At 54.1% G+C, this 16,263-nt stretch overlaps 4 protein-coding genes across 4 annotated transcripts; 1 reads left to right on the forward strand and 3 right to left on the reverse strand.

The window, feature by feature from the left end:
- Positions 1-310: 310 nt before the first annotated feature.
- Positions 311-1,482, reverse strand: J4E86_000512 (uncharacterized protein; the record flags this gene model as incomplete). The annotated part of the gene is made up of 3 exons (XM_051441086.1): positions 311-617; positions 682-1,230; positions 1,283-1,482. 3 exons carry the CDS (start codon positions 1,480-1,482, stop codon positions 311-313), a joined length of 1,056 nt encoding a protein of 351 aa, XP_051307257.1.
- Positions 1,483-2,228: 746 nt separating this feature from the next.
- Positions 2,229-3,869, reverse strand: J4E86_000513 (uncharacterized protein; the record flags this gene model as incomplete). Its single annotated transcript, XM_051441087.1, has 4 exons — positions 2,229-2,312; positions 2,366-2,955; positions 3,001-3,490; positions 3,555-3,869. 4 exons carry the CDS (start codon positions 3,867-3,869, stop codon positions 2,229-2,231), a joined length of 1,479 nt encoding a protein of 492 aa, XP_051307258.1.
- A 2,097-nt stretch (positions 3,870-5,966) lies between these two features.
- Positions 5,967-8,900, forward strand: J4E86_000514 (uncharacterized protein; the record flags this gene model as incomplete). Its single annotated transcript, XM_051441088.1, has 2 exons — positions 5,967-8,735; positions 8,799-8,900. The coding sequence occupies 2 exons, from the start codon at positions 5,967-5,969 to the stop codon at positions 8,898-8,900; spliced, it is 2,871 nt and encodes a 956-aa protein (XP_051307259.1).
- A 2,652-nt stretch (positions 8,901-11,552) lies between these two features.
- On the reverse strand, positions 11,553-14,448 carry J4E86_000515 (uncharacterized protein; the record flags this gene model as incomplete). Its single annotated transcript, XM_051441089.1, has 2 exons — positions 11,553-13,398; positions 13,589-14,448. The coding sequence occupies 2 exons, from the start codon at positions 14,446-14,448 to the stop codon at positions 11,553-11,555; spliced, it is 2,706 nt and encodes a 901-aa protein (XP_051307260.1).
- Positions 14,449-16,263: the final 1,815 nt, after the last annotated feature.

Raw genomic sequence — 16,263 nt, forward strand, 5'->3', positions numbered from 1 at the left:
ACTTTCAACTCCCGGCCGAAGGTACATCATCAGAACCAGCCACTTCTGCCTCTTTCCGCTGCCCGTTCAATGGGGGAGTATTTGAGGCCCTTTCTACCTCTTTGTGTGCTGGCGACGTTTCTGAAACCCGCAGAGCCTCAGAGTTTTGATAATTCTGTAAGAATCGCTTCGCCCGGTTAGTCTGGTCCAGCGTTTCCTCATAACCTTCCCATGTTGGGTCGACCCTTTCAAACATATCCTCGAAGCCCTGCGTCAAGCTGTCTTTTAGTTTTTCAATCCTCTTCACTTCCCTCTTGTGCTCAGGCGACGTCTAGACGCCATTTCCGTATCCTACTTCCTTCTGCTTCCCTTTATCTGTGCTGTCGCTCGTATCCGCGCTCCCTGCAAACGCAGTCTGAATCGGAGGTCTAGGTTTGGCGGTGATGTCGAGTTCGGCGAATTTGGGTCGTACTTGAAAGATGTTCACGCGGGCTGCGTTGAAGACCTGTTCGGAAGGCGGGATGGTGACTGCGAGGTTTGTGTTTTCGGTGAGACGTGTTATGAAGAACATGAAGCGACCCGTTTTGATCTGCATTTCTGCAAAGTTTGCACTACCGGCAGGAATGTTTGTGTGTTTCCTGTGAGGGAAAAGAGTATTAGCCAAGTCTTGAATGGTTGGTTGGTTGGAGGACAGGTACGTACGCCATGCTCTGTTTATGCGTCTTCAGGATGCTTGAGATGCGCTCGAACCGGTCCGTGAACGGGTTGGCTTCCTCAGTCTGCCTTGTAACATGTGCCACTGTAAGACAAGTTGTACGCTCATACAGAATGAGTTCTCTAGCATCAATAACCTCGGCCAACTGTTCCAGCAGTGCCTCAATCGTTCCCGCATTCGGTATCAAGTAGTAGATGATCTTTGTCCAGGCCTTGTACAGGCTTTGGTCCCAGATGCTTGTTGCGAAAAACTCAACCGTATCCTTGAATCCTTCGCTAGCCTCCCGGATGTACTCGGCGCGCTCGTCGAACATAGCTTGGCGGAGGCGGGCTTGTACAAGATCCATCTTGTGTATAAGACAGAAGACTTTGGCATTGGGGCTGCACTCGTGGAGGGCGCGAATGATATTTGAGTAGGAGACGACGTCGGCTGCGAACTCGCGCGATTCGATGTCGAAGACGAAGATGAGGACGGCGACGGAGCCAAAGACGTGGTTCCTAGATTGATTGAGGTAGTTCTCGACGAAGCCGTCCTGACTGCGAAAGATCAGTTCGTGTTATCGTCTGGTCTGGTAGCTGATGGGCTCACCCTCCGCAGTCCCAGAGATTGAGCATGAGGTTTCCCATGAACTTGATATTGCTGTGCTCAACATCGATTGTCGCACCCAATCTCCGGACATCTTTGGCGACGTAGTTGCTAAACACAATGCTTCTCATTGATGACTTGCCGGCTCCACTCTTGCCCATAAGCAGCACCTTGCGCTGCTTCTGCCGTTTGATGGAGTTCATGGTGATAGCGTTCCGACTGTGGAAAGAAGCTACGTGCGAGTCGCGATAAGGTGCGCTGTGCGAAGACCGCCGCGCGACAAAGGTAAGGTTGGTAGCGAACGCGGAGTGGTAAGCGTCTAGTAATATGGAGCCGTCGCGTGCAGGTGGGATTTGGTGATGGGATGACGTACTGTAAACAGCACGCCTGGGCGAGCTTTGGCGTCCCCGAGCGGTTTTGGGTCTCGTCTTGGCAGGTGAGTGGGGCACTTCCGCACTCCGCATTCCTTCTACTGGGAAACGCGATGGCCATCCTTGCTATCAACAGTGGTCAAAGCGATGCACATCATAGTATTTCTTGTATTATGTTCATGGAGTTCTAGTCAGATCAAAATTCCCCATTGTGAAGATTAGTGAAGGCGCCAGCTGTCGTTCGAAAGGTTCTGGTACGTGGCTACGGAGATTCCAAAAGTCATGGTAAGGAATTATTACAACACATGAAATGAATCTTAAGCCGCCAGCGCTTCCAAAGTAGAATGAAACGTAAACGTGGCTGGTGTGACAAAGCAGAACGTATAAACAAGAAGCTGTCCACCAAATGCGACCGTCAAGATCGTGTATCATAAATCCCATCCACTTGGCCATAATTAGAAGGTACTGCGGCGGCTGGGGCAAGGGTCCCTCGTGGGTATCGGATACGTGCTTCCGCTGCACGATGCTGTATGTGAAGGAAGCGAAGGAAGGGCGGAACAAACGAAGAAAGGGGTATCTTAGAAAACAGTGCCGTCCGAGAGGATCATGATTGGCGGTTCTTTAGTGTTGGGCCGCGACACTTCAGCAATCTCTCGACCTCCCTAGTGTTGTGGGTCAGTTACATCCCAGAACATGGGAATCATGTCAAACTTACCTTCCAACTACCAGCTTCCAACATTTGGGCCAGATTGAGCTTGTCAGAGCCGCTCAAGCCCAACAGCTGATTTACGTCGACTAGGAGATCGTCGAGTAACCCGACAGTGACTGCGCGCCATTCTACGATCACGTCATCGTCGGCGGTAAACATCGGCACAACCTCCATGCTCGGTTGCCCTGTCACCTGTGCGTTGCGTTGGTATTGTGCGAGGCCGCGCTTCTGGTCATCGGGCTTGAGCGTTAGGAGGCCGACGTCAATGAAAAGTCCACCGTTTCGGTATTCTGGCAACCCGGTCAGAAGCTCAGCGCCGGGGAAGTGAACGTGGAGTAGCCTCGTCATTGGCACCATTAGCGAGTAGGTCATCCATTGTGTCAGCTTATGGAAAGGGACAATGTTCTCCCACGGGTGGGTAGGATGCGATGGCATGACGGAGCACGGCCAGGCGTCGCCCATGGGTACACCGTCGATTTGTGTCCTCGTTGCCGGCCAGATGGGGGTCAAACTGTCCATGAGAGTGTTCCAGAGTGTGGGTAGGGGTATAATGGGGACTGATGATGCTTGTGTGGTGGGGTGCGAGAGGAGGTAGTCTGAGAGTGTTAGCCAACATCATGCCTTGTGGATGGTGTGCGTACCGAGCATGTTTCCTGGCCGCGCTTCGAGACCAAAGACTTCTTGATTTTGCAGGGCTTCTGCTAGGCGGAGCAGCAGGCTGGTGCGACCCTCGAGACCGTCTATTGGGTTTGTGGCGTTGACTTGCAAGCCACGCGCCACTGTTGCGACGTCGAGCTTCTTCAGCCCCGCACTGTCGACTTGGAAGGGCTCTCTGGGATCGCTGCTGAATGCGCCGGACTTGAACATCTCCAGACTGGCGACGGCAAGACCCTCGCTGCGGCGGTAGATCCTGCCCGACTCCTTGCTCTTGTACTGCCATTTGGTGCCTGCACCTGCATCGAGGAGGACGGAGACGAGGAAGAGATCAATCAGGCGGCGGGTGCGCTCTTGGTTGTCTACGGTTGACGGCCATGACGCCATGAGCTGGTCGATTCGCGGGCGGCCACCCACATCGAAGTGCTGCCAGCGGCCGTGGGGTGGGATGGAGGCGTAGTCGGGCGCATAGTCGCGCTGCAGGCACGGTTAGAGGGAGGCGGCCCAGCATGGCATCCTTGCGCAGCAAAATGAGGCTTACCTTGATTATCGATACAACAAAGCGGGCGACATCGCCAAACTTGCTCATGTCGACCGTGAAGTGCTTGAGCTGGTTCTTTTTGGCCTTTTCGAGCACCAGCTTGGAGCGCTCGCGCACGGCGTAGATGCTGCGCAGATAGCCGGCCGGGTCGAGGGTTGGATCCGGGGCCTTTGGCAGAGGGACGTCTGGGAAGCTTGTAGGCCGAGAGCCGTTTGGGGTGGGTCCAGGAGAGCGCAGGGAGCCATTGGAGCTGTTCGGCTGGCTGCCGTTGGGAGAAACCTGGGGCTTGGAGCCCTTGCGGTTGAAGAGACGCATCGGAGGCAGCGGCGACGGAGGGCGCGAGGAGCTGGCGGAAGGAGCGTTTCTGGCGAGGTTTGCTGGGGAGTAGGAAGGCACGTCGAAAGCTGGGCGAGGATGCTCGAGAGCGATGGTTCTGTGCCAGGCCCGCGCTTACTGGCAGTGCGGAACCGTTGCCGGGAGATCCCTGGACAAACAATCCGGAAGCGACTGCGCTGGTGGAGCTTAGTATGCAAGGGAGTCGACACGTGCGCTGGTAGCAAAACCTTGTGTAGAGACTACTACCCGGGCAGTCATGAATTGCAAATCAGGCGGGTCCCAGTCCAGGCGATGAGTTGCGAGTTTGGGGAGCAGAAAGCCAGACAGACGCGTCGCTTGCAGATGTATAGTACCTGTCCACCCTGGCCAGCATAGTCGCGCCGACCGACTGCCCCTGGCTCTTCCGCGTCAGTGGACGGCACGATAGACGACGCTAGCAATTATCATCCCTCCCTCGAGCGTCCTGTTCCTGAGTCTCTCGTGTAGACTCGCCCGGGCGCCCGCTTCTCCATGCGTATCGGAGTCCGCTCCACACCGCAGGGTCCCGACTGCTTGTTCTCGTCGCGTCTATACGGAGTAGCTGCGACCGCGACCTCGCTCTCTGTTCCCCTCCAGGCATAGTTGGTGCCTTGTACCTGAGCCGTTCGCTCCAACCGCGAGCCTGGCGGCACGCACCACATCCCCTTTGCGGCTAGCCACCAGATACCTCTACCTGGTACCGGTCTTGACCCCGTTCAGGCTAGCCAGCGGACCGCTTGCATATATCAAATGCAACCTCTCATTACCACTTGTGCTGTCACCCATCGGCCAACTGCTGCATCTCTGCACCATCAGCATCACCATGGATACGCATCCAAACCTAGATTCGCGCAGATTCTCCTGGCATAAGATTCTTTACGAGTAGTGTGCGCACGTGAGTCATCTGGCCCTCGCTTCCTTCGGGGATGGGCGGGTGGTCAAGTCTGATACCGTGGGCGCGGGTTCGCGGCTCGGCAAATCCGCCATGCTGCCTGTGCCTGAGCGCCGAGGGTCGACTGTCTCCCGTCCAGGTACGAGCTGGCTGTTATGATCAGCCTAATAAGACGCCTGCGTGCACAGTCCGACCGAACCTTCTCGAGACCATATCATTCTTCTGCACAACTGCCGAAAGCAACTGGTATCCTTTGGAGCCAACACCACTAAGGCCTCGCGGCTTCGGTTACCGTGCCGTCTACGAGTAATGAATGACTAGATTCCTTCGGCCCGAGTCAATGTGAGACCACGGAGCCAAATCGTCCTGATGTGAGGCCATTGGGGAAGAAAGCCTTGCAAAGCTTTGCTCAGGGGTCGCACAGTCGGGACAGTCCGCTCGCGCCAGGACGTGCTACTGCCACCATCTCCGCGGTCGCGGTTCGACAGTGCCCACTGGCCGCATCATAACTTGCCAATTGTGGACCCGCATACGCCCACTCCATTTGTGCCTGTTGCCCGACTCCGCAGTAAGAATCCTTTGCGGTTGTTTACCTTGTTGTTTACCAAGCAATCGATACTGAGCCGGTCGGCTCGGAGGAACTGCTCGCACCAATGCATTGGCAGGGTACGCGGTAGGTATCGTTACAGGCATGCAGTCCAAGAAGGCAGGGAGGTCCGCATCCGAGCCACAGAAGTCCGTGCCCGCGGGAGCTGCGAGATGGGGCTCCATAGCACTCTACCTGCGACATCTATGTCGGCTCTTCCTGCCTTTGCAACATTGAAGATCTTTCTTGCTTCCGTGGCAGAGACGAGGCTCTTCATAGTTGCACTATCCTAACACATCGTGGTCGCAGACTTTGGCACTTCGGTTTTACCAGGGAGCTGCCTGCGAACGCCATGCAGACATGCTCAGGTAGTCGAAACTGCCCAAAAAGCAGCGAGACTACGCAGACCCTGCATATATCACGTGATGTGGCTGTGCTCTGTGGTGCGTAACGAGCAAGCGCGACCGACAATCGTGAAGCGGTCAATACACCTAATACCGATGCCAACACCCAACCCGCCATTATGATACCATTCCCTTTACACACTCATTGAAACCTTTCACACGCAAGAACAGACATCATGGACGACCTAGCCGGCCTCGACTGGTCGCAGCCCGCCAAAAAGCCCGCCAACACCCCCGCGGCCTTCCCACCCTTCCGCCAGAGCCCCACGCCTCAGCTCTCTGGTCGATCCACACCCCTCTCTACGCTCTCCGCGCAACAATCTGGCTTAGGAGCTGGCTCCGGCGGTGCGCAGCAGTTCAAAGTGCCCTCGAAACCAGCGACCCCCGCAAACGATAGCTTCGCTGGTCTCGTGTCCTCCAACAAGTCCAAAGCACCCGCCAACAATTTGTCACTACAAGAACGACAGAAGCAGATACAAGAGGAGAAGGCAAGACAAGAGGCGGAGAAGAGGAAGCAATGGGATACGACTTTCGGAGCTGCCGAGTCGACGCATTGGGACACGTTGGGAAGTGGGAAGAGCACGCCAGAGCCTGCGGCATTTGGCGCACCGCGTCCTTCGAACAACCCGTTCACCAATCACGGCCTATCCAAGACTATCAACAAGCCCTTCGCAGGCTTGGACACCTCTTCGAGACGACCTGAGGTGTCTTCACCCAGCGAGGCTGATCTTCTAGCAGCATTCAACTCAGCAGCTCCCGTAGACCGCTCAAGCCACTTTCCCGTCCCCACCCACAGCAGCGGCAGGAGCACACCTGCCTACAGCGCCAATGTCTCTCGAGGCAACACGCCACTACCACAGCCCTCCTCCAGCAGCAATGCGCTTCTCGACGACGATGACGACATGTTTGGTCTCAAGCAGATGGCGCAAAAGTCCACGTCGCCTGCTCCACCGCCAGCGAACAACGCTGCCGACGACGATATACTAGGCTTGCTAGGAAAGCCAGTCTCCGAATTCCAGCACAAGGAAGAGCCTCAGACAGCACCCGCGGAGGAATCTCGACAACAAACTTCTCCAGGCCCTCAGAACGCGCACGACAAAGCTGTTGCTGAACTTGTGGACATGGGATTTCCAGCAGAAAGGTCGGCAATTGCTCTTGCGACCACTGATTCTGGGCTCGACGTACAGGCTGCTGTAGGATGGCTGTTAAACCAGGCGCATGCCGATGCGAAACAGAAAATACATTCGCAGAGCCAGGACAGATCACGTCGAGAGCCTGATGAGTCAGACGAGCGCCCGAGGCGTGGGAACAGCAGGTCTAATGGTCGGGAGTCGTCAAGAGAACCACGGGCAAGCGGCTCTAGACCCGCGTGGATGCAAGAAGATGAAGCGCGAAGCCGTTCAGGACAACGTAGGCAAGAAGGTCAAGAAAAGGACGTTACCCAAATGGCTTCAGAGATTGGCAACAACCTGTTCAAATCGGCGAATTCTCTCTGGAAGACGGGCCGCAAACAAGTACAAAAGGCTATGGCCGATTTCCAACAGGAGGGTGATCCAAACATGCCAAAGTGGATGAGAGACGCTCAGGCTGCGGAAGCTGCTCCTCGTTCAAGTCGACAGCAAAAGGCCGAGGCGTCGGCTACAGACGAAGCCATGATGCTGGAAGCTGGCGGGCGTCCCACGAAGCCATCCCGGACGAGCGACATGCGCCACCAAGCCGAACCGCTACCTGTACGACAAAGAAGAGAGCAAGAAACCGGACGAAACGGTTACCCAGATCGCATGTCATCGCAATCGCCGTCACAGCGACAGCAGCCATCAAGTTTGGATAAACGACCAGCAACGCGATTGACCCGACAAGAGGTAGAGGAACAAAGCTCCCAAGCATATGTCAGTCCTGCTCGCCGGAAGAAGACTACACCGCAGCCACAGCCGCAGCCTGAAGTAGATCTTTTCTCTCCAGATCCCACGCCGCCGTCAAAGCAGTCTTCGCGCCAACCAACGCCTGCTCAATCCAACAATCCATTCTTCCAAGCAACATCATCCCAGAAAGCTCGAAGTCCGGCTCCTACGCCAACGCCACCCAGGCCAAAAGCACCGCCCCGTCAAATACCTCCAGTCTCATCCTCCGCGCTCAGCTCATCTTCAGCCGACCGACAAAGAGGTTCCGAAGCATTCAAGCGTGGTGATTACTCTGCTGCACACGCTGCCTATTCTTCTGCACTGAGCCCTCTTCCAAGCAATCATCCCGTCACGATCATTGTACTCTGTAATCGCGCCGTTACGAACATCAAAGTTGGCGATCCGAAGGCGGCAATTGCGGATGCCGACTCAGCTTTAGCGATAATCGGCGTGTCAAGAGGAGAAGGCGAGAAGATTGCTACCGGTGGAATGGAGGGCGAAAAAGACATGAAGGAATTCTATGGCAAGGCTCTCATGCGAAAAGCCGAAGCACTGGAGAACATGGAGAAGTGGGCAGATGCACATGGCGTATGGAAAGAAGCCGTTCAAAATGGTGTAGGCGGCGCAATCGCCATTTCCGGTCGCAACCGCTGTGAGAAAGCCGCAAGTGGGAATAACAACGCCCCGACAGCTACTAAACGCCCGCCTCCAGCCCGCAAGCCCGCTGCTCCTAAACCCTCTGCCATGTCAGATCTTGGTGGTGGTCCCGCCAATGACTCCGAAGCCGTCAAACGCATGAAAGCCGCCAATGCCGCCGCTGAACGTGCAGACGATGAGAAATTTGCCCTTACCGACCAAGTCGATGCCAAACTCATTGCTTGGAAGGGTACCAAGTCAGATAACCTGCGTGCGTTACTGGGTAGTTTAGATAAAGTGCTCTGGGAGGATGCAGGGTGGAAGAAGGTCAACATGGGCGATCTGGTCATGCCGAACAAGGTCAAGATCATCTACATGAAGGCTATTGCCAAGGTGCATCCTGATAAGGTATGTTCTCTCCTCTCCCATGTCCAAAACAACACGACGGTTTGCTAACCTAATTTGTTACAGATATCTCAATCGGCCACCACAGAGCAGAAGATGATTAGTGCGGCTGTGTTTGCCACATTGAACGAGGCGTGGGATAAGTTCAAGACGGACAACAATTTATGATCTATCTAGCTATCTCGACATGATGAATTCAAGAGCATGTCAACTTTAATCATTGTTTGAGTCGTCATATTGAGTCGTCGAGAAGAGGCACGTTTGCTGTAGTAATCATGTCGTCCCGATATCGTATTTCTTTGATCTATTCCGTCTAATGTAGGGATACAGGGGCGGCAAGATCACCATCACTGCACTACTCATTACTAATCCCTCCATCTCCAAGATAAACTTTAGGTACGTTGCTGCATCTCGGCCACTACTTTGGGTACAAGAGCGGAAAGACCTGCCACTGCGTTCTCACCCAATCGTTCTTCCCTCCTCGAGAGCGCTTTGTATCCGCTCTATCCACACGCAAGAGCCGTAGTGGTGGTACCTTGTCACGGCCTCGGCCTCGGCCACCAGCAGCCAGCTAGAGACGTATCTTGCGTCATGCCGAGTTTCCGTCGAACGTTTGAGTATCCACCTCATGTCTATTCTGCGGAGCAAAGCGCAGTAAGAGAACTTAGTTTTAGGCCATCTTTCCAATGACCTGAAGCTGATGGAGACGTGATGGTGAAACTTAGAAAGACTTGGCAAGATCGTGAAACTCTTCTCTGCCTTCTCCTGCAAACGTTCTTGCCCTTTACTCTGTTGGTTTGCTAGCTCTTATTCAAGATACTCTGGCGCTGAGTTTCGCATCCTGAAGTGGAAGGTGCGCACGTGCATGAACGGCCGGCCCTGGAACACCTGGGCACTGAAGCTTGTACTCGTGTGACGTGTCGTGTTGAAAAGCTAGATTTGTGGAATCTGGTCCACTAATGCTGTCTCTTCGGTTATGCGGCCGAAGGAACATGTTCTTGGTATGACACAAAGACGACGACGCAGGTGATGCTGCTGGAAAAACAAGGACACATCTGGAACGCATTTTACGAGATACGCTGTCGAAATCGGACCGGGCAATGTAAATTCGCCGGTTTCCGCTTGCTACATTGCTTTTGGTTTCCGCTAAATTACGTTTCGGGTAGTTAGTAGGTCGGTTCTTGTCCCGCCCGGTAATCATGGAGGGAAAAAAGGGAGCGGTACTAGTATCAGAGTTTGGCACGTTCAATTAGGGCATTTGGTCGAACTTGTGGTGGCTGCCCAGGTAGAAATTGTCATTTCGTATTTACTCTGGGACCGCTCGAAACAGACTTTGGCTAGATCTCAGCTCCGATAGCTTGCTTCTGCTGCTCGAACAATGAGCAGACGATGATCTTGTTTGCTTGTTCGCTCAAGTGCGCTGGCAAGTGCCGACCTCGGGACAGTCTAAGGCGGGAGATGGTACGCCAAAGTCTTAGTTGCGGGCTATGAGGCCGTGTGTCACGTTTCCGCCTCTGAAGAAGCGCGTGGTCGGTAGTTTCCCGTACTACCGGTAGTCGTGGACTTTTTGCTAGTTACCCTTAGCGGGGAGGCACTACTGCCTCCTTGCGCTTTCGCATCTAGATCACCGCTGCCGTAACATACATACCGTGTGGGTGATGCTGTGATCAGCTGGCACGTTTTCGGACTTCCAGTGCCACAGGCCTGGGCGATACATCTTGGTACCAATGGTGATCGGTCGTAAAGTGCATATGATGTCGTCATGATTATCTCCTTGCTGTACATCAATTAGCCGACCGCTCTCGAGCTTCGATCCGCGGGCCTCCTCCTTCGTATACCTCATCTGTCTGTTGTTGGATTATGGGTGTGGACCGAAGGCGTCCCGGTGGTGGTGTGGTGGAGCGTCAATTGACCAGGGAAGTGTGCGATAATCTTCGACTTGCAAGTCACACATAGGGTCCCTTGGCTTGATCTTAGACATTGTGGCTTAGAAAGTCCCGCGTCCCCGCATGAGTCAACCTTGTTGCTTGCTTATTGCGGTCACAGCGCAAGTGTAGCACCCGAGGTGCAAGGTACGGGTACTCTATTTCCGCGAAGTGGATTTCGGGCAAAGCAAACGCGTTGTGTGAGGGAGTACTGCAGCAAAGCTCGATCATGCTGTGATGATACCGCTTCCACATGAGCAGGATTTACTGCCTAGGTCTTACGAAGTGAGATATCTGCTATCTCGTAACACTACGACACATGATTTAGAGTCCTCGAGTAGTTAAAGATTCTGTTTATAATATCGTTTGATGGTACAAGGTGCCAATCATTATGCGCGCATGATCTTGGTAAGTGATAATTGTACAAAGCCGCTCCATGACACATGGCCGAGAATGAGAATGAGACTTGAAAGACAAGAAAAATAATACCGCATGAACCTTTGCGAAAGCATCCTCCGTCCATTCACGGCTTTTGAGAGTAGTACGAATACAGATTTCTCGTGAGTTCACAACTTGAAGAGGGCAGCGTCGTGGGGATAACATGCGATCATCGTCCATATACGAACGCACTCCTAATAGGCCATAGGAGGCCGAATCGCTTTTCAGCCCTTGCAGATGCATGCTCTCTGTCAGAGCGGATTCTGCTGATGCTGGGCGCGTTGGCCAGACGAACACGGTTTGGAGATCGGGCCGAGGTTTATGCAGCGTGCGACACCATTGCATAACCACAGATCCGAGACAATTACAAGAAGCGCATACAAAACCGATGTGGTCCAAGGAAAAGACGTAAGCCGGCATTGGTTCGTGGAGTAGCAAGTATTGATGGACAGGCATTTTACTGACTCGTAAGCTGACCCACAACGCCGAAAAGCAACTGGTCTTCGGTCTTATACAACGCATCATCGTTTCCGAAAGCCGTCTCAAGACTGTTGCCGATCCTCCAGAAATTTCCGTAACTTCCGTTGCTTATGCCTTGGCCCTGTTGTGCGGCAATATCCATGAGCTGCTTGATCCGATTCGATACTGTCTTCTGCTGCGCTTTTGCAGAAGCCCAAACGCCTGCTAGTTCGTCGATACAGGTCAGTGTAGTGTTGAGTGTCTCGATCAAAGTCGGCAATGATGATAACAGCCCGGCAGAGGTCAATACATCGACCGAAAGCATGAGCGCGTAACCAGGGAAAGGCGTCGAGAACGAGAGGTCCGAGGCAACGGTGGGCGAAAGACGTTGGCGGCTAGCTGGAGCTAGGGAAAGCATCATCGACAGAAAGTTGGACGCCATGCGTAGGGCTCGTTCCAGATTTCGGCGTTGTTTTTCCATTGGTAATATGCTGACTCTGATATGGCGATTGAGCCGGATGATTGTAGCGTAATACAAAGCGTGTATAGACACGAATGTACCTGCGTATCCTGCAACCATGCTGTTGTCGAGATTTCGTGGGCTGTAACGAAGCTCCTCCGGCAACACCGCATGCCATGCTTCCAGCTTCTCATTGATTCGCGTGTAGAACGTGTCGTAATGTCGTTCATAGGCACTGTCGGGCCGACGCGCAGCTCGGCTAGTGAAGGTAAGGACCTCGCCCCATAGCGTCGATATCAGGCATAGATACGCCATGTGGCCAAGAACGGGGCCAGGAGTGGCATTTCCACTCAGGAGATCTTCGTCCAGGATCGGCGCGTTACACGGTGTTGATGCATCGTACATGCTGTCCAGACATGGGAGCTGAACGAAGGCATCCTCCAAGTTGAGGACGAAAAGGGTCCCTCCGAAGAAGCCATTGTATCGCTGTTGTTGCATCAAGTCAACGGATGCTGGGACCTTGATGACGTCGTGACTTACATCCATCAGTAGTCCGGACCAAAAAGTGCGACGACAGCACTCCGCGAACATTTGACGATCAAGTCCATAGTCCCAATCGGCACTGCTATCAACCAGCTCTTTAACGCCTTCTTCAGAATTCAGCTTCAGAGCGCTGAGAGCTCGCAGACCAGCACCACAATAGTCCCAGGCTTCCTGTGACTTGCCGCGAGCAAAATAGTAGAGCGCGAGCATCAGCCGAGTCTGGCATAACTGCAGGCTGAATTTCCCGAACCGCTTTTCTGCTGCATATGACGCAACCGAAGCGAACTTCTTTCCCAGGGCTTTCTTATCTCCATCAACCGAGAACAGTGAGCCTATAGCCAGGACTGAGTATAAAAGCATCAAGTGGTCGTGGTTCTTGTCGCGGTTACCCTCTACCCATGCGAGGAAGGGTCTACGAGGAAACATGCCATAGGTCGCGCGACCTGCGTGATTGAAATAAAGATCCAGTAGGTGCATCGTCAGTCCAGGGTCAGTTTCGAAAGGATCCTGTTCCCATTGGAGGGCAAGTTGATCGGAGTAAGAGCCACGTCCGGGATCGTCAAGGCTCTGGTCATTTGCCGAACCACTCCAATCCGAATCGTACGACTGTACCGACATGTCTCTCGGGTCCGTGCTAGTATGATGGCGGTACTTTCGAGGTCTGAACGGGGTTCCGGAGTTCCAAGTGTCAACCTTTCTTGATGAGTCTCGCAGCTCTCCGGGAGCTTTGTTTCTATCTGAGTTGGCTGCGGGACTCAAGACTTCGGACGAATGGTTCTTAAATAGCGGAGCGGAGTTTGACGGTGATGTCTCGCCGGATGCATTGCTTTGATTGAGTCCTCTACCATTGGTTAGTATTTGTCATTCTATAATAGAACTATAGTCCTGTCTGGTCCGAAGTGTATAACAAGTCAATTAAGTCAATGCGTTCCACGTTCTCGAATGAGAAAAGAAGGGAACTGCAAACAGGGAGATCCACTTACCCTCTGCATACTCTTTGCGACTTGGCGCATTGCTGGCATTTTGGATACCCAGGCTCGCACTTGATCTTCTTCTCTCGACAGGTAAGGCAAGCCTGCGCGAGTCGTTTTCGAGGCTTCCCCGCCTTCGTAATGCCCCAGGAAGGGTTTACGGCCTCGCCGTCTATTATAGCCCGACAGTAGGTGCCGTCCTCGTAGACATAGCATGGGCCTTCGCCAGGTATATCGCGCTGGCCCACACAACGCGACGATCGTACCGGAGCTCTTGAGGAACCCTCCAGTCGTCTCATCCTGACAGGCCTACTTGGGTCAAACCCTAGTTCTTGCTGAACGGAGTGAGTTGTCATCGTTCCCGTCGCATCAGACATGAGCGAAGCTTGCCGATGCCCATTTACCGCCAGCTCATGCTGTGAAGGATGTGCAAAACTTTCGCGCCGTTGGAGATCTACTCGGCCGACACCAAACCCAGAGCCGGGTGGTAAGGATGTGGTGGATGTGGTGGCGTTTGTAGTCGAAAGAGGTTGACGGTGGTGGTAGGGTGTTTGAGAAGCGATAGCATTATGCTCTGGGTAGCCATGGAAGTAACCATCATATTCATGCCGTCTCTTCAGTGTCGGACTTGACGACCCGTAACGACCGCCATGGCTGTAAGGTACCGGAGCGCCGCCCGCTCTCAGCGATGGATCAGACGACTTCTTGTCCAGTAGCTCTGGTTCCAGAAGCGTGCGAAGACTTGGTAATTGCTGCGCATTGTTATGACTTCCACTGGAATCTCTGGGGCGAACGTGCTGACTGGGGGCAATGACTTCTGGTCGAGACGATGAAGCATGATGTGCTGGGTAAGGGCTGTAGGATGGCGGAGGACCTGAATGTGAGGGTATGCTGGGTGGACGACTCATGTTGAGAAGCATAGCAGGTAAGATGGGTTTTGATGTTCGGCGCTTGAGGTGGGATGATTTCCACGGTACACCCCGTTGACCGGCCACATGAGGGAATATGGAACAGTAGGAGCTATGGACTGCCTAGGATGCTCAAGGGATCCAGGCACTGCTCAACGCTTGACACTGATGCAGCCACGGCATCAGCTAGTAGACAACCTAACGGGTACATAAAGGTACGTGAAGAAGTCAGGAAGGTGGCCAACGAACAGAAGCGTCTGGCCTTGACTAGGATGTCCGTTGCAGTCTAGAAAATAGACCAAAGAATCAACAGTCCGTGCAGGGCTGACGTCTGACGACTGAGCACCGCTGTTCCGGCTCCGTATGAACCGCAACCGAAGCACAAAGCAACAGTGCATGTAAGAGCGTATGTAGGGGCGACGCGGGAAGAACTTACAGATGCAGGGATTAAGATATGCGGCGCGGGCGCTCCTTCTGGGCGCAATTGACACTGAGCACGCAGCGAGCACGGCTTCGGTTGCTTGAACGCAAGGCAAAGGATAATAGTAATAAGTACAATAATGCCGGGTAGCAAAAGTGGAGGGTGGGCGGACGACAGCGGGACCCCGTGCTCGGCCAGTCAAGAGGTTACCAGGAGGCCCTTGCAAGAACAGGCTTCAAGGAGGAGCGACCGCGGCCTCCAAGTAGGTCAGCGATTATTCCAGTGGCGTGCAGTGACGGACCGCCAGGGACATGGTCGTGGAGCCTTTGCTGTTTGAGACCCGAAGATGCTGGAACCGACCAGGGTATGAGCAAGCCAGCCGGAATATTGGCTGCAGATATCGAGTCAACCACCCTCTGCGGGCTAGATAGCGTGCTGCGTCAGATGCAGACTGATGCACGTTACTGCAGTCGTGGATGGCGCGTGGGCAAGTGAGCCCCAGATCGTACCAACTGGCAGCTGGCCAACCGCAGCTAATCCGCTAATGACCTGTGCAGATCATGCAGCGTGGGCTCGGAATGCAGCGAACATGTCCTTGCTATTTTGCCGCGAAACTCTGGGACCTGGCGTTAGGTTCTGGAGCGGATCCGACCAATAAGCTTCACTTAGATTGAGGCCAAGGGCTGGAAGCAGCTAAAACGTGCAGCCACCATAAACGACGCCTCTCGCTGCAGGAGAAAAGAGGGCAAATAAGCCGCCGTCAACGATGCGAACAGAAAGACAGGTGTCCCGGCGGCCGGCCCTACGGTGCCCACAAACAGCCTTTTGTCCCCGCTCGACAATGGACTGGCTGGTGCCAAATGCTGACACGAGCGATGCCGTTGTCGTCAGCTAAAAAGGCGCCGACAAATCCTAGCTAAAGCGGCACCAGAATCCGATCGGAACGAGCTCACAGCAGCCGTTGAGCGGGCGATTGAGACCATCTCGATCCTCTTACGTCCCGGATCCCCTAACGCCTCTGGCCTTGCTTGCATGAAGCCAACTTGGCCCGCTCCGAACGGCTCTAAGCTTAGCGGTCGGTTTCTTGACTGCAAGCTCCCGAGTCAATGCACATCTTCGGGCGCCTTGAGACTCCATATAATAAGGGCTTTCTCCGGATGCTCTGGTGGCTTGAAGACGAGATTTGGTCTGTCACATCATCTGGCCTAGCGATGGAAGCGCGTGCGCAGCGTGCTTGTCGTGCCGTCGAGGCTTGCTGCAACGACGATGCAGGATCGGCTGTCGTTTCCCGTTCTCGGCGATGACGCCCTCAAAACTTTCGCACCACCCGTATTTATTATGAGACAAAGGACCGAGTGATCAGGCGAGCGGCCGGGAACTGGCAAGGACTAAGGCGCAGGCACAAG

The sequence above is a fragment of the Alternaria arbusti genome, assembly GCF_024043155.1.
Source record: "Alternaria arbusti strain BMP 1465 chromosome Unknown scaffold_1, whole genome shotgun sequence".
NCBI lineage: Eukaryota > Fungi > Ascomycota > Dothideomycetes > Pleosporales > Pleosporaceae > Alternaria > Alternaria arbusti.